We start from the raw sequence: 24,109 nt of genomic DNA, 5'->3' as shown, positions 1-24,109 counted from the left end.
CACCACACAGTGCCTGTGTGTGAACGTCAATGTTTTGTATCATGAATTAAACAACATTGACTGGTGGTAAACGCAGATGTTCTGTTGTGTGTGATCTGCCGTGATGGAGTCGATGTCGGATCAGGTCCGATGCTCGTGACTCTCCATAAAGCCGTTATGTCCCATCATTTTTACCGTTTGTATTATGTCTGAATATTATGGGGATTGCATTTTATTTGCATTATATTTCCATTTTCTGTAAAGAATGTTAATTTTCTAATAGACTAGCTGACCTAAAATAAAGACTGTTATATTAACAGACCTTGGCCTCAGTCTCCATTTGTGAACTTGCAGCTCTGACGTGGGTGAAGTCTGACAACCAGATTATTTCAAATTAACCACCTGCATGTGGGACAGAGCCTCACTGCTGCGGGCCCCCTCCTGGTGCACATGTGTGACTGCAATCTAGTGGACATTCACCATTCCCAATGGAATAGGAAGTGTGTTTTTGTACAATGAATTTCTCCATTTGATTCCAGATAGAAACGCAGGCTGATGAACCTGAAAATGTTCCACTTCTAAAAGTGCTTCCCCTTTAACCAACTGGTGGTTTTAGAAAGAAATCAGTGTGAACAGTTCTCTGAAAGCATGAACTGAAAGTTTCAAAAGGTTTTCAGTTTTCTGCTAAAACCACATCCTACTTCAGAGTACAGATAAAGAGCTACACACACTGACATCAGGGTGTGTGTTTTAAAGACAAAATAAGGCACGCATGGGCACACACACACCCTCATCCCACTCTTTAGTTGCTGTTCTATTGCTGGTCATTAGTTGTGAGGGCTGTTGGGATCTAACGTGCCGTGTAGTCGGTAGTCTCTTAATCCCGTAACAGGAAGAGGCCCTCATGCGGACTGAAAGGACTCCCTCAAACACTGTCAAATGAAACCACTGTGTCAAAACAACATTTCAAAATGGCTTTATTAAAGAGGTTCACACTGGCTCAGATGGTGAAGGCACTGGTCATCAGCAGCAAAACTAACCACAATCAAATACCACAATGCACAAATGATGAATAGTAAAATATTAAAACAATATATACACACAAAATCCCCATTTTTACAATTAAAATGAAAACATAAATAATCAAAACGTAACTACAATCTGAACACCTATTTAACATCCAATTGATTTCTTCTACTTAAGACTAAGCCGTTTCTCACACACACACACTCACACTCACATGCTGCATGTGAGACACTCGAGCTCTGAAAGGCACCTAGTGCTTCAGTTTGTCCCTCATCTTTTTCTGGTATTCTTCAATCTTCCGCTCAAAAAAACCTGAAAAAGACAATTACAGATGATGCAGAGAGAACCGTCCCAACTACCCACAGAAGAATCAAACTAGACAATAATCCACCAATGAACAGACAGGACACACATAGTACTGTTAAACAACAGCTGATCCGTGCACTGGACTTCAGAGCATAAAACTCTGGGGGACCCTCCGTTCCCTCCAACTGCTACACAACCATCTTCATACATGCTTAAGCCTGTCTTTTACACGTGCACGCTTAACCCTATCTTGTCCAGAGAGACTTCCTACTGTAGAGGTTAGTTTGGGTCCTACTCAGGAAGTGAACCTGGTGTTGCTACTACTGCACACAGGTGAGATAATGTAGGTAAACATGAATTAAAGTGATCAGAAAAGAGCATGTCTGTGAGCCAGCACGATGCAATGTACATTAAAACACATGAATGGAGTGGGAGTGTCCAGATGCGACACAGGTGTGTCCTACAGAGGCGTGTCCTTTAAAGGCGTGTCTTACCTTCCTGAGTGGCAGGCCTTTGTTCTACCTCCTGAATGAAGAGGTCGAACATTTGCGTCTCCACAAACTTCTTGACAAAGTGTCGCGTGTTTTTGGACTCCAGTGCCTTGCAGAAGCTCCTCTTCTGGAACTGGCCCGGCTTGCTTGGTTCAGAGCGCACCACGTGCTGAGCAAAGTGCCCGACTGTCTTCACGAAGAATGGCAGGAATGCCTCAGGAACCACTTTGTTCAGCTCCTCCAGGCCTGCAAGAACAGCAACGTTGGGAAATGTGTCCCGTGGCTAAGGTCAGGGGTCAGCAGGAGACACCACGTTCGTCTACACTGGGACTCGAGCAAAAATACTTACTGGCTGACTCCTTTCTCATCTTCAGAGACTGGAGGATTTCCTCTTTGAGCTTAGGGGGTAAAATGGAGCCCTCATCTCCAACCTGTGTGGAGCAACACTGCGGTCAGCCTATAGTTATGGAGGGCACTAGGACCCTGTGGGAGCATGAGAAGAGCCATGCAGGTCCCATTCCACCTGCAGCTCATCACCTCACAACAGCCGTCAATACCAGTGTGAGGTGAATGACCCATCACACGTCAGCAGAGACAGAGGGGGACGTTTACAGCATATATGAGAGTATACACAGTGTAAATAAAGGAATCAGAGACACTCACTTGTCTGATGAAGGTTTTCTTCCTCCCCTCACACAAGTCCACAGCCAGCAGCTGCGTAACAAACAGAGAACCAGGTGACATTTCGATTACAGCATATGACAGACACTCGTGTCCAGGAGACAACAGGATGCCAACGGTAACCCTCCAAACAGTCCCGACCGTGTAAGTCACCACCACCTACTGCCTCCGTAGGTTCTGCTCAGTCCAGGACCCACATTCACTCACACATCCAGCTCAACACCAGCTGTTTGGTTTGGCAGTGAACTGAGCTGTTGGGTATTGTGGGCAGCACAACTGACAGACTAGACTAGACTAGACTAGACTAGAGCAGACTATACCAGACCAGACTAGGCTAGGCTTAAAGCATGTCCACTAACGAGGGCAGTGCTGAGCAAGTCAGGTGGACTGGTAGTACTCACATCAGTACTCACATCAGTTTGGTCGGTAACCTGGTCAGCAAGGCGTTTCTGCACACCCAGCAGATATGGTGTGGGCGCCATGACGACGTCGATGAGGATCTCGGGGACGATGGAGATGAGGGTGTGCTGCCAGATGAAGGGATAAAGGAGAACAGAGACTGCGTGGATCACCTGGGACAACGTCCTGGGGGCGGAGACAGAGAGACAACAGTCCCCAGCTGTCCATGTATTCACGTCACTACAGTGGTACGTATGAGACTGTTTTCAAGACTGTGTTGAGGTAGTGTTCTGTATGTACCAGGTCAAATATGTAAACACAAAGCAGTGTTATTGTGTATGTGTGTGTGTACGTGTGTGTTTGTGTACGTGTGTGTGTGTACGTGTGTTTGTGTACACGTGTGTGTTTGTGTACGTGTTTGTGTACGTATGTATGTGTTTGTGTACGTGTGTGTGTACGCGTGTTTTTGTGTGTGTGTATGCGTGTGTGTGTTTTTGTGTATGTGTGTGTTTTTGTGTAAGCGTGTGTGTGTACGCGTGTTCATACCCAAGTTCTTCGGCAATAAAGATGATTCTTCGTTCCAGCACAGTTGCAGCAAACACCTGCAGCACCTCCTCGTCCGACAGACACCTGAAGAGTGTGCGGAAGTCCACGTGTTCCAGCCAAGAGTCTGTAGGCCTAGTCAGACTGATGATCTACAGCGCACACACACACACACACACACACACACACACACACACACACACACACACACACACACACACACACACACACACACACACACACACACACCCCAGAACATCAGATATGATAGACACACAGTAAAGCAAACAGACCCCAGTTCACCCTTCATGTTAGAAATGGAAGGACTCATTTGGTTGTCCACTCTAGATACCTCTGGACACTACGATAAGTGGCGTAGCGCAGACAGTGTCGTTTGGGGACACTTGATTCCAGCAGTGAGCACACACCTCCTTAGCCAAAGTTAGAGAAGCTAGTTGGGGAACTGTTGTGTTGTGGTGCTCGACTGAATGAAACCCACAGGTTGAATTCCACTGCCAGTTCAGTGAATGTCTGTAAGGGGACCAATCAGATTACTGCAAAGTCTGATTACTGCAATCAGATTACTTCCTGAGTCAGGCCCTACACAGTGTGTGTGTGTGTGTGTGTGTGTGTGTGTGTGTGTGTGTGTGTGTGTGAGATCATATACCTGAGGTAAAATACCACCTAAACCCTCATCAAGTTTGGACAAAGTAGAACAGGCATGTCAGCACAGCACCACCTTCTCTTACACTCTCCCTCCGACACACAATTATATGTCCAATGTGCCTTAAATGAGAGTGAGTGTGTGTGTGTGTGTGTGTGTGTGTGTGTGTGTGTGTGTGTGTGTGTGTGTGTAGCTGGGTGTTCAGTGGCCATTTCTGCTTGGTGGTGATGGTCTAGGACTCCAGGGCTTAGTTGAGTGACTGAATTGACTAAAGTGAGTTTCCTCCTCCTCTCTAATCCCAGCTGATCAAACACAATTCCTTTTATTCCTCTGGATTCTGGGAAGTTCCGCTAAAGTGTTTTCTTTTCTGAAGACTTACAGTAAAGACCTTTTTAAAGGAGCTTACAGAACTGATCCTGGAACAGGTGTTACCTCAGTGCCAGAGTCTGGGATGAAGCTCTTGATTTTGACGGTGTTCCCTGGGGCAGGAAAGGGTGCCTCTCTCAGACTCTGCATGAAGGGGTAGATCATCGCCTTGGAGATCTGCCGTCGCTTCTCCACCTCATCAAAGATCTAAACCAATAGCCATGCAAGTTAGGGCCCAGGATACACTCTCAACCAGTCAGGCTGATACACTCTCAACCAGTCAGGCTGATACACTCTCAACCAGTCAGCACAAGGCTGATACACTCTCAACCAGTCAGCACAAGGCTGATACACTCTCAACCAGTCAGCACAAGGCTGATACACTCTCAACCAGTCAGCACAAGGCTGATACACTCTCAACCAGTCAGCACAAGGCTGATACACTCTCAACCAGTCAGCACAAGGCTGATACACTCTCAACCAGTCAGCACAAGGCTGATACACTCTCAACCAGTCAGCACAAGGCTGATACACTCTCAACCAGTCAGCACAAGGCTGATACACTCTCAACCAGTCAGCACAAGGCTGATACACTCTCAACCAGTCAGCACAAGGCTTAGCAGACCAATGCAGGGCTACAGAGAATGACAGATAACATTCTGTACCCTCACAGCACTATCAATGGTTACCAAGGCACAAAAATAGAGATAAAAACAGCACTCAGCGCAAGTGACCCTGAAGACCCTGAAGATCTGTTTAGTTTGGCCTTTGATTAATCTGTTACATATTTACTACATCTCGTATCTTTTCTCAGAGGTTCAGCTGGAGAGTAATGCAGTCGGAGCCTATAATACCAGCATCACTGCTCCGACACGGAATGAAAGCCTGGTGTTCATCAACAGACATTTACAGTGACAATATCAAAACCCAGAACTTTAATTTTTACCTTTACTTAGTCTGATTGTGTGATTTGTGTGTGACTTGTATATTTGTCTGTATTTTGTGCAATTTGTGTGTTAACGGGCCGCCCAATGGAGGATGGGTTCCCTTTTGAGTCTTGGTTCTCCCGAGGTTTCTTCCTTTTCCCCACCATCATAGGGAGTTTTTCCTCGCCACTGTCGCCTTTGGCTTGCTCATTAGGGTTCTGGACCCGTAGTATTGTTAACCTTTTAAATCGGGTAAAGCGCTTTGTGACAACATGTGTTGTGCTATACAAATAAACTTTGATTGATTGATTGATTGACACCGCTCTAACTCCACCCAGTTAGAGGGGCTGGGTGGAGCTAGAGCAGTTGAGTGGTGTTAGAGGGGCTTACCTTAGAGAAAAGGCCAAAGCAGGCCAGCTTACTGATGATGCAGTATGCCTCCGGGGGTCGAGCACCATTACCATGGGGCTGAGGAAGGGGGGGGGGGGGGGTGAAGAGAGAGGAAGAGGGAGAGAAAGAGAGGAAGAGGGAGAGAAAGAGAGGGAGAGAGAGAAAGAGAGGGAGGGAGAGATAAACAGATGGCATTATTACGAGCATTTCGTGAGCATTATTAAGTTAGAGTCATCAAACAGGGTAAAGGTCTGAGCGTGTGCAGCTGTAACTTCAGGACTTGTTGTGGCAGTACCAGCAGCCGTCGACAGTAACCGTTCCTCCGACTCCCGTCCACCTCGGTCAGAACAAAAGAAAACGTCTCACTGTGATGGAGAGAGAGTGAGACAGTGAGACAGGTGAGGGGTTGAGGAGTGTGAGCTCTGTCTGCAGCTGAACACGGGTTCAGGTGAGGTCCTCTCTCTGGTACCTGCGATACTCAGTCAGAGGAGCCCAGCTAATGTCCTCAGGGAAGCAGAACAGAGTAATAGCCTTCAACGTCTTCTCCTCTTCCTCCCTCTGAAAACGCACCATGCCATCCCTCTGGAGGAGAGAGAGAGAAAAATAGGGAGAGAGAGAGAGAGAGAGAGAGAGAGAGAGAGAGAGAGAGAGAGAGAGAGAGAGAGAGAGAGAGAGAGAGAGAGAGAGAGAGAGAGAGAGAGAGAGTGGGTGATGCTATGAGAGTCAGCTCTAAGGGTCTAACCATCACACCTAGTTTACATCTTGGGACACACTGTCATATGTGCTATTACGATAGTACTGACACGCGTGTGTGAACAGTATGGAGAGGATTCAGTGCCAATTGGAAAAGTAATCACTACTAGGCAAAAATGGAAATGCAATCCACAAAATGCATTGCTTTTCCATACAAACATGCAGAATACGTGCCAAAATGAAATGCAAAAGCACTATTACATTGCATTTCAATGCACTTTATCTCTTTATTGAAAAACAATACACAAGAATTAGCATTCAAAACCAAAACGCTGAATTTGTGCCAGAATTGCATATAATACAGCTCGAAATGTAATCACGGCACAGAGGTATTGCTTTTCACCGTATGGTATTTCAGACATAAATGTTTCCTTTAAATGTAATGATCACGCGATTGATTTAAACACTGATGTGATGAAAACATGCCACAATGAAAAGTAAAAGCTCCAGTGTGTTTGAATTTGTATTTAAAGAAAGAAACGCTGAATTCGTGCCAGAAGCCACCTTGAAATGCAACCGACTGAACGTCATTGTATTCCACTGTGTGTCTCTGCGAAGCTGTATTCATGCCAGAATGAAATCTAATTACTGTCCAATAGGAACGCTCGCCTGAATTTGGGGCGGGGCTTAGACTCCAGTCAGAAGCAATCGCTCGTAGTTGGACTTGAACGCAGCAGAAATGTCTTTTCACGACAGAATAAATGAGGAAAAAAACAGTCTAATTGGACAAATTGAGGCTGGTGCAGTTACAGACGACTACGTGCTTAACTTAATTAAGCTGAAGGTGCTGGACAAGGTGCTATTGAAAATGGGCCTTGAAAGTGCCGTACATGTGCTTGAATTCCACCTTGTAAAGGTGGATGAACCCTGCAAACAGCGCTGAAGAGCGGAACGCGACCTGGACCCGCCACAGCGGAGCTCCGTGATTGCTACCCGTATTTTCCAGATTATAAACCGCTACTTATCCCCTGATGCTTTGAACCATGCGACTTGTAATAAGGTGTGGCTTTTCTGTAGATGTTTCTTCACCCATCAGGGGTATAACAGAAAGTTAATCAGGTGGTAGGACAAAGTTGTAAATCAAAGAAGAAAGTGCTCATTTTCATTTAACTCATACACCGTTCAGAAACTGATCAGTTCAGTTAAATGTACAATGAGTCCCCGCTTAACGACGGGTTTAGAGACTGAAATGTCCGTCGTAAAACAGCTTTCGTCGTTAAGCGTTACCCTAGATTTAGATACGCTTTGATCATAAATACAGTATAGAAAAAAACTAACAATGTTCTCATGCGTACAGCGTGAGAAAGAGCGATCGCGTTGCCGAGATGGGCTTATCGTACACAACACTCCACTACACTCCACAATCTTTGCAGTTTGAGATTCGTTTGGTTACTTATTCGCAGCTCCTTATTCGGCAGCTGAAGTTGGTTATTCAAAATGGTTGTGTTCACAGTGTGCGTGTTTGCTGCGCACTTTGTTTAAAAGAGATAGATTAAACAAACGAACATAGGAGCATACATTTAGGAGGTTATTGTTTCCCATACTGATTTTGTGAATGTAGAAAAGAAAAAAAAAAAAATATATATATATATATATATATATATATATATATATATATATATATATATATATATATAAAATGAAAGCATTCCTTATGTAAAATGGTTTCTATTTCAAGTTGTTCCAATTGTATGCGATTTGTACATGATGATTGAATTCGTCAGCATTTCTAACATAAGGAAACATATTCTTAGATTTGAAAACTAAAAACACAGAAATGCTGATCTAGAACACAAATTAATTGGAAGAAGAAATACCCTGCACATAACATGGCATATTGAGCAGTGGTCATATAGGTGAACGAATTTAAAGGGGCAGGTTCAGAGACTTATTGAAGGCTTTATTGATGGTGGGCCAGAGAAATAACAAATGCATCATGAAGAACAGGTCACTCCTTAAGAGAGGAACCTGATTTTATCCTGATCCAACATCATTTTATACCTCAAATCTATCTGGAAACAACATATTGAGTAGGTAAGCGCACAGAAAGTGCACTGAAATCATTCAGAGGGGCAAGTTCAGAGGCCTGCTGTATGCGTTGGGCCAGACAAGCAACACATGTATCATACGTAAACGGTTACTATCTGTAAGAGAAACCTTATTTTGGCCTGGCTCGACATCATTTTATGCCTCAAATCTAACAGGAAACATGGCATATTGAGTAAAGCGCACAGGTGAAATGGTTCAGAGGGGCAAGCTCAGAGGCCTGCTGTATGCCTGTAAGGTCTTGGGCCAGGCAAACCTCAAAACTCAACTTGCCCCTCTGAACCATTTCCATGTGCACTTATTAGCGCACGTGGAACACTTCATTATTTAAAAAATTACAAGCACATGTTGAATGAAATTTGACTTTTATTTGTAACATTCTCTAAACGTGAGTTTTCAATGGAAAAAAGTCACACCACCAACTGATAAAATCCATATCCAATATTAACTATATACAGTCATTTTTAAGTCCTTCAGTTAACTTCTGTTTACCCTCCACTGTCTGCAGGCCTTGTTGCATATATTTTGCAATTAGTAAATCAATATAGGCCTACAATTAAGACAGTAAAAAGACCAAAAAGTAGGAGAAGGAGTTATAGGCTACTGAGTGTTGTCATTACATGAATGCAGATGGGTATTTTTCACAGGTAATGGGGAACTTCCCGTGTCTTCTTTCACAAACGAATGTGTTTCGTTTGTGAAAAAACCTATACAACAGAAAACGTTCAGCTTAACACACAGATTTGCAAACTCTTCCTTAATTATTTGTATGTGGTCGTCCTCACGTTATCTATCATTGATTTGGGCTAAAGCGACTAGTTTATCAGGTGACCAGTCGGCTAAAAATGCTTAGTAGTTTGGTGCTGTATGAGACATTTTACAGCACAAGAAAATGACTTCACGTTGGGCTTAGAGGGCAAACGGTACGATTTGACTTGATGTGTATGTGACCTGGCTAGTGGGGCACGGGAGAAGAAGTCTATCTGTGACCGTGCGTGCTGTGCTGAAGACGCTTCCTTCACCTCGCTGAACTGAACTGCAGCGCAGTGACAAAGGAAGAGAGAGGTCGGGTGTGTGCGAGGTGGTGGCTCATTTCAGGGTATTGTTTTTAATCGCTCAGGTTTTCAAATGATCATTTCAAACCGACCTCAGTAAAATGATAATAACAATAATAATAATTAACAAATGAAGTTTCAAAAGGGCACTTTCGTTGATAAAGGGCAGAGTTGGTGGTGCTTTAGCACCACCTGATGTCTATGTGTGCACGCCACTGCTCAAGGGTGTTAATTATTTTAAATAAAATACACACTGGCTATACGAAGTTCACCTCTGACCACGACTTTGCAGTATTACAGCAGTATTATGTCTAAATATCTTGTTAGAACAAAACTAGAGTGCTCAATGAACTAAGTTAAAATCACTGTAACTCCGGAATATCATCTATAATGTTTTTATGCATGTACAAACGAGGGGACTCGGAATTCGGCACAACACGTTCGTTTAAAAAAAATTCTCCGTCGTGCCTGCTGCTTGCATGAGTTAAATGAAAATGAGCACTTTCTTCTTTGATTTACAACTTTGTCCTACCACCTGATTAACTTTCTGTTCCACCCCTGACGGGTGAAGAAACATCTACAGAAAAGCCACACCTCATTATAAGTCGCATGGTTCAAAGCATCAGGGGATAAGTAGCGGTTTATAATCTGGAAAATACGGGTAGCAATCACGGGGACTCCGCTGTGGCAGGTCGAGGTTGCGTTCCGCTCTTCATCGCTGTTTGCAGGGTACATCCACCTTTACAAGGTGGAATTCAAGCACATGTACGGCACTTTCAAGGCCCATTTTCAATATTGTCCAGCACCTTCAGCTTAATTAAGTTAAGCACGTAATCGTCTGTAACTGCACCAGCCTCAATTTGTCCAATTAGACTGTTTTTTCCTCTTTTATTCTGTCATGAAAATACATTTCTGCTGCTTTCAAGTCCAACTACAAGCGATTGCTTCTGACTGGAGTCTAAGCCCCGCCCCAAATTCAGGCGAGCGTTCCTATTGGACAGTGATTAGATTTCATTCTGGCATGAATACAGCTTCGCAGAGACACACAGTGGAATACAATGACGTTCAGTCGATTGCATTTCAAGGTGGCTTCTGGCACAAATTCAGCGTTTCTTTCTTTAAATACAAATCCACACACACTGGAGCTTTTACTTTTCATTGTGGCATGTTTTCATCACATCAGTGTTTAAATCAATCTCGTAATCATTACATTTAAAGGAGACATTTATGTCTGAAATACTGTACGGTGAAAAGCAATACCTCTGTGCCGTGATTACATTTCAAACTGTATTATATGCAATTCTGGCACAAATTCAGCGTTTTGGTTTTGAATGCTAATTCTTGTGTATTGTTTTGCAATAAAGAGATAAAGTGCATTGAAATGCAATGTAATAGTGCTTTTGCATTTCATTTTGGCACGTATTCTGCATGTTTGTATGGAAAAGCAATGCATTTTGTGGATTGCATTTCAAATTGGCACTGTTTGCTCTCCATAGAACAGACATGTGTGTGTGAACCAATACGTGTGTGTACCAATACGTGTGTGTATCGACACATATGTGCACACATCTCTGGGTCAGAATAACAGTAAATGGGTCAGATTACCCCAGCTGCCTGTGGCAGGCGTGTGAGCTGCATGTTTTTAATGTATTTATTACACATTCACAAATGCATTTAGCAACAGCCCACGCAACAGTGTGTTTGGACAGTTACAAATACAAAAAAATACAGCTAAAGCTGTCCCGCACCCGTCCCGTTGACGTGTGTCCCGCACCCCTGTCCTGTTGACATGGGTGTCCTGCACAGAACACAGTCCTGATACATCACGCACACTGTTCATAAACAGAACTACCAAAACCACAGAATTCAAAAGGGTGAAACCTGTTGTAGTAAAACCTGTAGAGGATTATTTCTTATTCTTTGTACACACATACTACTACTACTACTACTACTACTACTGTAGAATCAGCTTAGCTCATACTACAATTCCCAGAAATCTTTTCAACCTGTTAATCTTCTGTGGAATGGTTATTCACACTTTTGGAAGAGGAAAATGGTTTTAAATGTTTGTGATTGGTAATGTCAGAAATGTTTTTTTTTCTTCTACTGTACCAGTTCCTCTTCTATGCCTGGACATTATAAATGTGATCTAAACTGATTTTGGACCGTCTGAAAGTGATGGGTGTGTCCAAACGTCTCACCTTGGGGAACTGGTAGGAGATCACGGGCTCATACACTCCACCATTGGTGTTCTTGAGGCTGACCACCACCAGGTACTCGAAAAAGAACTGCCCGCTGGAGTAGCGCTGGTCCTTGGGTCTGTCCTCCACGGCCAGCGGCTGCGTCCCCTCCGGCAACGCTGCCTCCTTGGGCATTTCTGCAGACAAGCGTGAGTGCTCAGGACGCGTGTGGCTAGTTCAGGGCAGCAGTGTCTGATGGGACCAGAGCACTACAGTCCAGAAGGGCCTGAAGATCTTCACCAGACACACCTGGTGATGAGGAAAGACCAGGTGTGCTGGGCACCACCCACCTGGGGCGCCAGCCACTGTCATCAACGCTCTGTTCACACCACAGAGGGGCAACACCAGCACCTCCAGCAACACCACAAATCCATACTTGAAACCCAACGCCTTGGAGACCAGATCAGGTTGATGTGCATAAGGGACGTCAGGAGGGCACAAACATAACAGCGTTTTGAACTGGACTAAACTCTAGACTGGTTCAGTCTCTCACAGGTGTTCCACCACTCATATAACACACATCACACACACAGCTGTGCTCCTCAGTCAGTCACTCACTCACAACCTTCAGACCAGTTCAGTCACTCACAGCTGGTCATTATCTCCTGACTAATGTCCATTATCTACTCCGAAGCTGTGCTGAACCATACAAGTGAGTTACAAGAGTTATGAGTGATAGTCTGTGTAAAGTGTTAACTACATAAGGCAATACTTACACACACACACATGCAGTAACCCTACTGCACATACACACCAAATCGCCACACACACACTAGGTACTGAATTCAGATGCAGGAGTTCTTCAGAGTTCATCAGGAGAGCTGTGAATCCCTCAGGGAGAAACAAGCCAGGACAGACAGAATGTGTCTACCACAGCACAGACACCAAGGCTTGTCCTGGCCTGAACACCTTCACCATGGCAACCAATGGGGCCACGGGGCCAAGCGTACCAAGGGCTGAGATTGGAGGAGAGACCTGACCTCCTCCTGCTGCACACGCCTCCTCCTCCTCCTCCTGCTGCACACGCCTCCTCCTCCTCCTCCTGCTGCACACGCCTCCTCCTCCTCCTCCTACTACACACGCCTCCTCCTCCTACTACACACGCCTCCTCCTCCTACTACTACTACTACACACGCCTCCTCCTCCTCCTCCTACTACACACGCCTCCTCCTCCTCCTACTACACACGCCTCCTCCTCCTCCTACTACACACGCCTCCTCCTCCTACTACTACTACACACGCCTCCTCCTCCTCCTCCTACTACACACGCCTCCTCCTCCTCCTACTACACACGCCTCCTCCTCCTCCTACTACACACGCCTCCTCCTCCTCCTACTACACACGCCTCCTCCTCCTACTACTACACACGCCTCCTCCTCCTACTACTACACACGCCTCCTCCTGCATAAATTGCAATATACTCCTTTTTTATTAAATTATATAAATATTTAATTATTTTATATTAATACACACAAACTCAGATCACAACGGAAATCTTGAATGTGAAGGAGGCATGGTATAGGAATATATATATATAGAGTTCTGGTGTGCAAAAGGTTTTTATGTGGATATATGTAGAGCCAGTCTGTTGATTGCATTAAAGTTCAGAAGTATGAGATAGATGGTGAATAGAGTTCAGCTTCCTGACAGCCCGATGGACGAAGCTGTTCAGCAGTCTTGTGGTGCGGGCCCGAAGGCTCCGGTACCTTTTCCCTGAGGGCAAAAGACTGAAAGATGAGTGCAAGGGGTGGGAGGGGTCTCCAGCAATGCTGATGGCTCTACAGGTGAGGTGGGAGTGGTAGATGTGTCTGAGGGAGGGCTGAGGGGTACCGATAATCTTACTGGCAGTATTTACAATGCTTTGTAGTGTTTTCCGGCAGGACGCACTGCAGCCTCCAAACCAAGCAGAGATGCAGCCAGTAAGTATGCGCTCAATTGTACCCCTGTAGAATGAGGACATGATGGGGGGGGGGGACGACTTGTGCACTCCTCAGTTTGCGTAGGAAGTAGAGGCGTGTTTGTGCTTTCTTGGCCAACAACGCAGTGTTCTTAGACCAGGAGAGGTCTTGAGTGATGTTCATCCCCAGAAATTTGGTGCTGCTCACTTTCTCCACTGCAACTCCATCAATAATCAGGGGGGAATGCTGTAGGTGGCCTCTCCTGTAGTCAACAACAATTTCTTTGGTCTTCCCCACATTCAAGAGCAGATTGTGTTTTTTGCTCCACTGTACCAGTTGGCTCACCTCATTCCTGTAGTTGGCTTCGTCGTTGTTAGAAATGAGACCTACCACTGTTGTGTCATCTTCAAATTTGATTATATGGTTTGTGCTGTGTCTTGGTACACAGTCGTGGGTCATCAATGTGAAGAGCAGCGGGCTTAGCACACACCCTTGTGGTGCACCTGTGCTCAACATGATGGTTTTGGAGGTGTTGCTGCCAACCCGTACATATTGTGGACATCCTGTAAGGAAATCCAGTATCCAGTACCTAAAAGATCCAGCGTCCAGGCTGAGACATGAAACATACACACCTGTATGTCAACTGTCAACGTCATGAACCCTGAGGATGAGCAGAGCTTCAGTCGGACGCAGGACGTGGTAACCAAGGAAAGAGAGGACGGTAGGACACACCCCTCCAGGAAATGACACCAGAATGGAAATGACTGGTGAGTGACACCAGACACTCCTACCAATGGCTAGTAAAGACAGGACAGAAGGACACAGATACACTAATGTCATCACCACCAGATCAAGCGCTACACACCAGACACCAGACCAGCAGAACATAACACGCTAGCAAAAACACAGTGAGAGACCAAGCATCTCACCCTCATCCTCAGACCTCTGTACCACACCCTCATCCTCACAGACCTCTGTACCACACCCTCATCCTCACAGACCTCTGTACCACACCCTCAACCTCACAGACCTCTGTACCTCACCATCAACCTCCTTGTACTACACTCAATGACCAACACACAAAGTCACACACACACACACACACACACACACACACACACACACACACACACACACACACACACACACACACACACTTTACATGTCAACATTATTCCAAACCAGCGAAATCATGTTGAGGTGAAAAGGTTTGGAAATCGATTTCATGGCAGGATATATGTATACATATGTGTATATGTATACCTGTGTATTTTTATATTTGTATAATATGTATACATGTGCATATATATGTTTATATGTATATGTATGTATATTTTTAAACAGACACCAAGATGTTTTTTTTAGAGCAGCAATCACACTGTTGCATTAACATCTGCACAGATGCATCCACCTGCAGATGCGCACGCATACACACACACACACACACACACACACACACACACACACACTTTACATTCACACTGATGCATCCTCCCACAAACACACAGTGCACACACACAAAGGGAAAATGGAAAGTGTTACATAAACAGGAAACCATCAGCTAAGTGTGAGTTCTGCTGAACATCACTGCTGCAGTACTACCTGCTATGGGTCTGAATGCACAGGTGTAAACAGTCTAAGTAGAGCATCCAGGATTTCTCACATAATGAAAAAATATTCTGACAATGATCTCAAGTATTTGCACAGGCCCTGAGTAACATCACAGCCTCCAATCTGAACCAGTTCCCCTGTTCACATACAGCATCCTGATACTCTCCACAACATGATCGTTAGATTTCAAACGACTGTGGCCTTACTTTCACGGTTCATCTTCAAACGGAGAGAACTCCACATGGTACTGAGTCTCTTCATCCCTCCTCTCTCCTGCTCTTCATCCTCACCTGCGAGGAAGGCACCTGAGGAGAGAGTTGGACAGGTCAATACATCTGTGGACATATCTGCTGCATCACACACACACACACACACACACCTTCACTGACTATAGTGGAAACCCGGAAATTAGAAATTCGATCACTGCACTTAAAGCACTTGTAATCAATATTACCAACACACCTCAACTTTCTGATGTTATTTCGAGTGCATACCAACACATATCGAGTCACGCAAGCATGACATACAGAAGGCGAGTGTGTGGCCACACACTCGCAAGTAAAAGCAGGTGATGGTAAACACAGGGAGGTATAAAAACAAACACTTAGTCTGGACCTGCTGGACGTGCTGTGATAGGTGTCATACACCTCAAAATGACTGAATACGTGAGAGTCCGTGCTGGACCGCGTGATGCTTCCTTGAGTGAATTACCAGTTACAGAAAAGTGCTGACATGAAGGCTCTTCCGTCGGATTACTGGTCGAGGACCACCTCACTGCTTACTGGTATGCGTTAACCTTACTGGTACGCGTTAACCTTACCGCAGTAACTTAAAATTGTAGTGGGCTGAAACGGGGTTTTTCCCCGTCCGAATAATAAATACAGATTTGGAGAAAACGAGAGAAGCTCTTATCGGTACACAGACAAAATGAGCACAAGACCAGCACATTCATTACAACTTTTCCGTCTTGAAAACGAACAGGTTTGTTAAAACACACAGATACAACTCACAGCCAAAAGCGCGTTCCCGGTTACAACAGGTCAGCTGGATGTGAGTGGATACATTTTACTGTAAAGCCAGGAGGTCAAACACCAACACGCTACTTACTCCGATGTGGAGACCCGTCCTGCCGTCCCCCCGTCGCCACCGCCTTCATGTTCAGATCTCCGGGGATCAAACTCCCCGTTTTACAACCGCGCGGTTCACACAGATAACTCCATCCGCACGCGCAACACTGCCTGGAAGCGCGTGCCGACAGCGGTGCGCCGCGAGGCTCGAGCGTGTCCTAGATTCCGTGACGTGTGCGTGCATGGGTGCGTGCATGGGTGCGTGCGCAGCGACGGCGCGTGCGAACATTTCTCCGCCAAGTCTTCTCTCTCCACGGTCCCACGTGTCCTGGGTTTACGTCAGCCCAGAGTTATTCTTCTTCTCTTGCTCTTTGAACTACTGTTATCTTTATTTGAACTAAAGCGGATGTCCGCGCTCGTGTAAGGAGATGTTAAAGCCCGCTGTGCGGAGGGAGAATACGGGAGTTTATAACCCTCTCACACATGACAGGACATGTGTGGACACTTTTGAGCGGCCAAGCTACAAAACTGAAGTATCCTCGGGGGGAGGGGGTTAAGAGCATTAATCTACAACAGACAGGCCGTTTTCCCAACTACGAAACACAGTACGGCACATTTACTCCGTCAGTCACCGGTGGGATTAGGTAATACTGAACACTCCCGTTTCCCCGCTGCACACACACGCGCGCATTACATTACCTTCAGATTTGTTGGCATGTCGCTTGTCTTTTCCATCATCGCAGGTGCCATCATCACTAGTCCCTCTTTCTGATTGGGTTTGGAGAGACAGAAATAAATAAATATTGATAATGTACAGTTGACACACATGTAATTTTCCCATCCTGCCTATCGGTAGGTCTCTGCTGGCCAGTCTGTCTCTGCTGTAGTGTTGCAGACTGACACTACAGGGGACAGTCTCAGTCCTTAAGCTGCAGGTTTACAGACGTTCCAGTTAGGATGTTTAGGGGTAGATGGGTAAATATAACTGGTGGTAGATTGTGTTTCCAGCTGTGGTGTTGGGGTGTGGAGCAGCACTCACGGCGCCTGCGGTCCTCGCGTAGAGAGGAGAAGAACCGGCCCGTTCTGCGGAACACATCATCACTCGGTACAGAGGGCTCTGAAGCTCGCTTACCTGTAGCATCACGCAGCCAATCAGAGCAGTGACACACCTGGTCAACCCACTACACTTTACTCCATACTGAATGTTCCATCATACTGAAGCGAAGCAGCTTATGTAACGTTTACCTAGAATATTTACATATTTGTTGTGTGTTTTAAATAAACAGCATGTGGGTGTACACGTGTGGTTGTGCGTGAGTTTGTGCACATGTGTGTGTTTACGCATCACTCTGGGTGTGTGTCTGGAGTACTCACTCTTCAGGCGTTTAGAGGCCAAACTCCAGGTACGCTGGGACATCACGCCGTCTGCTGGAAAACAGATCAGGGCTTTAGCCCAGTAACACCCAGTAATACTAACCCCATAGTTTATTCCTTTAGCCCAGTAACACCCAGTATCACCTAATACCAGCCGTTCTTCTGAGTGTAGTGCAGTCCTGTTCACCAGCTCATCCCAGTATGATTCATGTCTGGTGGTTCTCATTATTGACTCAATCCAGTCAGGTATGTTTGTCCTTCGTGGTGAGAGTCCACACCTGTGGCATTCTGTGGGCTCGGGCCTTCGTGTGGGCTAAATATACACGATGTGCTGATCAACACAAGAGTTGCAGGCTTTTGTTGACCCAGTATTGCCAGTTCACGTATTTCTCAGGAACAAAGTCAACGTTGACAACGTTGTCAGTTGTTATATCAAGCGTCTGGTTTATGATCATGGACACTTTGGCGTGAAGCCAGGACACACCTGTGCATCTACAGACCTCCTGGGAAGATGTTTCTGGACACACAGACTGCTCCTTCACATCTGGACATGCCGTCAGGTCTGTAGGTCTCCATAGATTCGAGAACTCTTCCACAGTGTAGCCACTCATACAGCTCCACCTACCGCACATACAGCACCACCTCACGCTCATACAGCACCACCCTAACTGCTGGACACTGCAGTCTCTCTCGCTCTCACGTGTCCCTCTCTGTAACTGCTGGACACTGCAGTCTCTCTCGCTCTCACGTGTCCCTCTCTGTAACTGCTGGACACTGCAATCTCTCTCTCTCATGTGTCCCTCTCTGTAACTGCTGGACACTGCAATCTCTCTCTCACGTGTCCCTCTCTGTAACTGCTGGACACTGCAGTCTCTCTCTCTCGCATGTCCCTCTCTGTAACTGCTGGACACTGCAGTCTCTCTCTCTCGCATGTCCCTCTCTGTAACTGCTGGACACTGCAGTCTCTCTCTCTCTCATGTGTCCCTCTCTAACAGCTGGACACTGCAGTCTCTCTCTCACATGTCCCTCTCTAACTGCTGGACACTAAGGTCTCTCACGTGTCCCTCTGTAACTGCTGGACACTGCAGTCTCTCTCTCGCGTGTCCCTCTCTGTAACTGCTGGACACTGCAGTCTCTCTCTCTCGCGTGTCCCTCTCTGTAACTGCTGGACACTGCAATCTCTCTCGCTCACGTGTCCCTCTCTGTAACTGCTGGACACTGCAGTCTCCTTCTCTCTCGCGTGTCCCTCTCTGTAACTGCTGGACACTCCAGTCTCCTTCTCTCTCGCGTGTCCCTCTCTGTAACTGCTGGACACTCCAGTCTCCTTCTCTCTCGCGTGTCCCTCTCTGTAACTGCTGGACACTGCAGTCTCTCTCTCTCGCATGTCCCTCTCTGTAACTGCTGGACACTGCAGTCTCTCTCTCTCGCATGTCCCTCTCTGTAACTGCTGGACACTGCAGTCTCTCTCTCTCGCGTGTCCCTCTCTGTAACTGCTGGACACTGCAGTCTCTCTCTCTCGCGTGTCCCTCTCTGTAACTGCTGGACACTGCAGTCTCTCTCTCTCGCGTGTCCCTCTCTGTAACTGCTGGACACTGCAGTCTCTCTCTCACGTGTCTCTCTCTGTAACAGCTAGACACTGCAGTCTCTCTCTCACGTGTCTCTCTCTGTAACAGCTAGACACTGCAGTCTCTCTCTCACGTGTCTCTCTCTGTAACAGCTAGACACTGCAGTCTCTCTCTCTCTCATGTGTCCCTCTCTGTAACAGCTGGACACTGCAGTCTCTCCCTCAAGTGTCCCTTTCTGTAACTGCTGGACACTGCAGTCTCTCTCTCTCGCGTGTCTCTCTCTGTAACTGCTGGACACTGCAGTCTCACACCCTTCACATGAACCAGCCACAGGAAGTGTTCTGGGACTATTTGCAGGTTACAGTGGTTAGTGCTAGTCAACCACACGGGTACAAATGTCTCTGCTTCAGCACATGTGTGTATGTGAGTGCATGTGCTTGTTTGTTTGTGTGTATGTGTGAGTGCGTGCGTGCGTGCATGTGCTTGTATGTGTGTGTGTGTGTGTGTGTGTTTATGCATGATGGCAATCTGACCTCCTACACAGTAGAGCTGTTGATTTCAAGTAGTGCTGGTACTGATACCAGTATTTCAAGGAGTTCCAGTAACACCAGAGCTAAACGCGTGTCCAGTGAACCAATAACCTGCAGGCTGGTGCCGTTACAGTGTTTAATGGCACGCAGGTGCTGTGACATCCTCTCTGTACACCACTGAACACTTCCGTTGAGCTACACTACACCACTGAACACTTCCGTTGAGCTACACTACACCACTGAACACTTCCGTTGAGCTACACTACACCACTGAAGCATTCTCTCTGAGCTAGAATCACACACGTGTGGTGGCGTCCAGCCCAGATCTCTGCTGCTGGGCTGTGGTGGTGGACGTGAGGGTCTGGAGCTGGTGGGGTTTATATTTAGCTTGCATTGCTCCCTCCAGGGTCAACCCCTGTCCTGCAGGACATGTCCCCGCTGGGCAGGACAGAGAACAGCACAGACTCCAACTGTGTGGGAATGTTCAAAGAACCAGGCACAACCGTCTGGTTCGTGGTGATTGGCTAAATCATCACAGGAAGTAACTGTGTTGATCTCTGTGGTTTATCATATACGTCTGAGGGCTTTTCGTTTTTTTGCTGTAGATGACTTAGATGACTCAGTCTGGCACATTTTGCTATGATGGAAACCAATAGAATATCTGTTCTTCTAATAGACAGTGGACACTCTTTCACCATTAAGTGTCTTTTACTGCAGAGGTGTGAGCCGTGTAATTCTCACTGTGATTTTCCACAGACGTCCACCTGTGATGCTGTGTGTGTGTGTGTGTGTGTGTGTGTGTGTGTGTGTGTGTGTGTGTGTGTGTGGTAAATGAAGACGTTTATATTACAGTCAGTGCATCAAATGGGATGATATACATGATCCAACATCAACCTTCACCCGTTCAGACACACATACGTACACTTTGAAGTTACTGCTACATTTCCAAATAAAACTTCTCAAAATCTGCACCATCTGCAACATTCACTACTGAATGTTTGTTACTTCTCTGCCTGGCAGTGGCATGAGTGAGAAATGCTGGACTTCAGTTTGACTGCTGGCCGAGTTCATCAGACGTAATGTGTGCTGGTCTACTGATGTCACCACGTGTGTTGTGTGTGTGTGTGTTAAGTACTGATGAAAGTGTAGGATGACATGCTGGACTCTCAGACTTTAGTAGAGTCATAGAGTCAACACAACTCAACATAACATCAACACACCACACACACATACATATATACACACCCCACATGAGCAGCAACAAACACACCACACACATACATTTACATCTATGGCATTTGGCAGACGCCCTTATCCAGAGCAACTTACATTTTTATCTCATTTTTTATACAAGTGAGCAATTGAGGGTTAAGGCCCTTGCTCAGGGGCACCTCAGTCTGGGGATCGAATCCACAACCCTCCGGTCACAAGACCAGTTCCCTAACCACCAGGCCATGACTGCCCTTTACAAATACACACACACATACACACACACACCACACGAGCAGCAACAAACACACACAAACACACACGTATGTACACTACACATACACAACACCAACAGAGCAGCAACACACACACACACACACACACACACACACACACACACACACAGAGCCCTATACAGCTCCAAACAACCTCACGGTGCTCCAGGTAGAATCAGGTTTGTCTTTGTTCTCCTGAGCAAACACTTCAGAGAGACACACCTACATTAACTAAGGTGCCTGGACACCTGGTACAGAGAGAGAGGGAGAGAGAATCACAAAGAGACACAGAGAGAGAGAGAGAGAGAGAGAGAGAGAGAGAGAGAGAGAGAGAGAGAGAGAGAGAGAGAGAGAGAGAGAGAGAGAGAGAGAAGAGGGGGGAGGGAAGAAAGAGGGGGAGAGAAAGAAAGAGAAAGAGGGGGGGGGGGGAGGGAGGGAAGAGGGGGAGAGAGAAAGAGAAAGAGGGATAGAGAAAGAGAGAGGGAGGGAGAGGGGGTGTTGCATTTCAGTTCTTTATGTGTTGGTGAATCAGAGGTAGTAACCAGACAAGCAGCAACATGTTTCTACACACCCTCCTTAAACAGTAGAGCATGACCTAATAGACTGGTTTAGTTAAAAAAGACTGAAGATCACTGTCTGTGTGTGCGTGTGTGTGTGTGTGTGTATAGAGGTGGGCATTCCAGGTTCAGAAAGTAAAAGCCCTCACCAAGATTTTGCTCAAGCTTCCTTGATTGTGTTGATACTACTAATCTTACCTGGCTTGAAATAATTAGAAAACTTAGCAAGCTTGAGTAAAATCCTGGGAAGGAGTTTTACTTTCTGAACCTGGAATGTCCACCTCTGGGTGTGTGTGTGTGTCCAATATATCAATGCTTTTTTCCCCCCCAAGTCATGAGTTTAGGCACTCAGTCCCAAGTTTCCTGACTACAAGCTTTTGGGACAGGCATACTCCGTGCAGGCCTGTAGAGGGCGCTGTATCACAGCGGCAACCAAAACGTGTGTGAGGCTTACCGAACCACCTGAACTTGTGGCGGCGAACACCAGCTTTGTTAGCAGCGACCTTGTTACCGATATTAGCCCATAAAGGCCTGTTCTGAAACTGTATCAGGGTTTTCAGAACAAAACCACAAGCGCCTCCAGCTGCTGTGAGAGGCTCTCTGCACCACGGAAACGCGTTCTTCACCTATTTTAGTACTGCACACTTCTGAGAGTCTGATACTTTGCACCTCGTTTTATGTCTGTTTGGTCGTTAAACGATGGTGTGCCCAGAGGTTTCTCCCAGAGGCTCATGGGCGCGTGCACATGTGGGTTGGGGTGCACGTTCATGATCACAGGGCTTACAGCACGACACCAGCACCAAACACCAATGACTTAAAAGTCTGTAGAAATGATTTGGTGTGGTCCGCTTCCTGTCCTAGTTTGACCTTGGAGAAAGTGAGCTTTCAATATCAACCAGAACACACGCGACACGCAGCGTGTTTGCTCCACCTGTCCGAACCCAAGATGTAGCTCACCTCCAATTCTGACCACTATGCGGAGATCTGGAGTCTCCATCCAGCACCTGCAGGTGCACCCTCACACACACGCACTTTTAAGCACTCCGGTTGCACCGGTCATCTGGCGGAGCTTTGTGGTGTTGTAGTGTTGCGATCTTACGAACACGACCGAATAAGCGAACCGGCTCCCAAAGAGCCCCAGCAAGAAGATCAAACACACGGCTCACCTCAGCACGCGCTCCTCCACGGAGACCCAGTTCAGTCCGTGCGGGGTTGGGTCCAGCCGGTTCGGTCCGTGCGGAGTTGGGTCCAGCCGGTTGGTCTGCTCCTGCCGTTCACCACAGCGCCTGGCCGTGTGGGACACACACCGCTCCTCCACACACGAGACCCATAGCTGTGGTACCAGTGCCGCGCGCGCTCACTCACTGGACTCTGGCCCCGTCCGCGTTCTCGTGGCGCTGCCGCTCCCGTCACCGGTCACCTGTCCGCGAAGACGCGCGTGCGTGTGTTGTAGACCGTGAGCGTGCGTGAGTGAGTGAGTGAGTACTCGCTTCTCCTTTGGCGGAGGGAAGTGTTCACATCACGAGAGAACTAAACAATCTCCAAAGGTTTTTCCCCTCTTCACGAGCACCGGTGCTCAGCGACGGCCCTTCGCGACAGGTGCGCTGTCCGCTCGCCACGCCCACTTAACCCCACGTTAAACCCACGACGCACTGGAACAAAAATGATTATTGACAAAAAATATGAAGAAAAAGACCCGATGAAAATGACGGTGGGCTCATTTAAGACGCGAGTTAATTTAATGCGTACTTCAGAAAAAACTTTCACAGAACTCTTTTCTTAGTTTTATCAAGCCGTTGTAGCGGCTGGTGTGTTAATGTAAGATTACCATCTGATAAATGTGCAGTTTCACTTTCAGTCGCTCACTCACCCGTAGCCTTTCACTTCCTGTCTTCAACTGACCTTTGCGCGGGATGGTGAGGACACACACACACACACACACATTATATATGTGTGTACGTGTGTGTGTGTGTGTGTGTGTGTGTAGCTTTGTGTGTATACTATTATGATACATTTCTTAAAGGTGATGAATATTTATTGAATTGCTTTATGTTCTCATAAAAGAACATTGGACTCTACTGAATGTTTTTAATAAAAGAAAAACATAAGATGAATATTTCATACTGATGTATCAGGCATGGTCCACTTTAAGGTTGTA

The 24,109-nt window shown here is 46.4% G+C and overlaps 1 protein-coding gene across 4 annotated transcripts; it reads right to left on the bottom strand.

The window, feature by feature from the left end:
• Positions 1–939: 939 nt before the first annotated feature.
• On the bottom strand, positions 940–23,831 carry dennd2da (DENN/MADD domain containing 2Da). Of its 4 annotated transcripts, none has more exons than XM_077004425.1 (16): positions 23,118–23,831; positions 17,816–17,869; positions 17,481–17,573; positions 17,141–17,209; positions 15,581–15,679; positions 11,827–12,002; positions 6,241–6,353; positions 6,067–6,136; positions 5,772–5,849; positions 4,522–4,662; positions 3,429–3,577; positions 2,885–3,068; positions 2,466–2,516; positions 2,152–2,233; positions 1,806–2,048; positions 940–1,317 (listed from the first exon to the last, which is right to left on the bottom strand). In XM_077004425.1, exons 2-16 carry the CDS (start codon positions 17,856–17,858, stop codon positions 1,256–1,258), a joined length of 1,653 nt encoding a protein of 550 aa, XP_076860540.1. In that variant the 5' UTR covers positions 17,859–17,869; positions 23,118–23,831; the 3' UTR covers positions 940–1,255. The 4 variants fall into 4 exon arrangements, with proteins under 4 accessions (XP_076860540.1, XP_076860538.1, XP_076860541.1 ...); XM_077004423.1 differs by having other exon boundaries at positions 17,816–17,866; XM_077004426.1 differs by having other exon boundaries at positions 2,897–3,068; positions 17,816–17,866; positions 23,118–23,829.
• Positions 23,832–24,109: the final 278 nt, after the last annotated feature.

Source organism: Brachyhypopomus gauderio, chromosome 4 (genome assembly GCF_052324685.1).
Source record: "Brachyhypopomus gauderio isolate BG-103 chromosome 4, BGAUD_0.2, whole genome shotgun sequence".
In the NCBI taxonomy this organism is placed as follows: Eukaryota; Metazoa; Chordata; class Actinopteri; order Gymnotiformes; family Hypopomidae; genus Brachyhypopomus; species Brachyhypopomus gauderio.
Note: the sequence above shows the minus strand (reverse complement) of the source record. Positions and strands in the feature narration are given on the sequence as shown.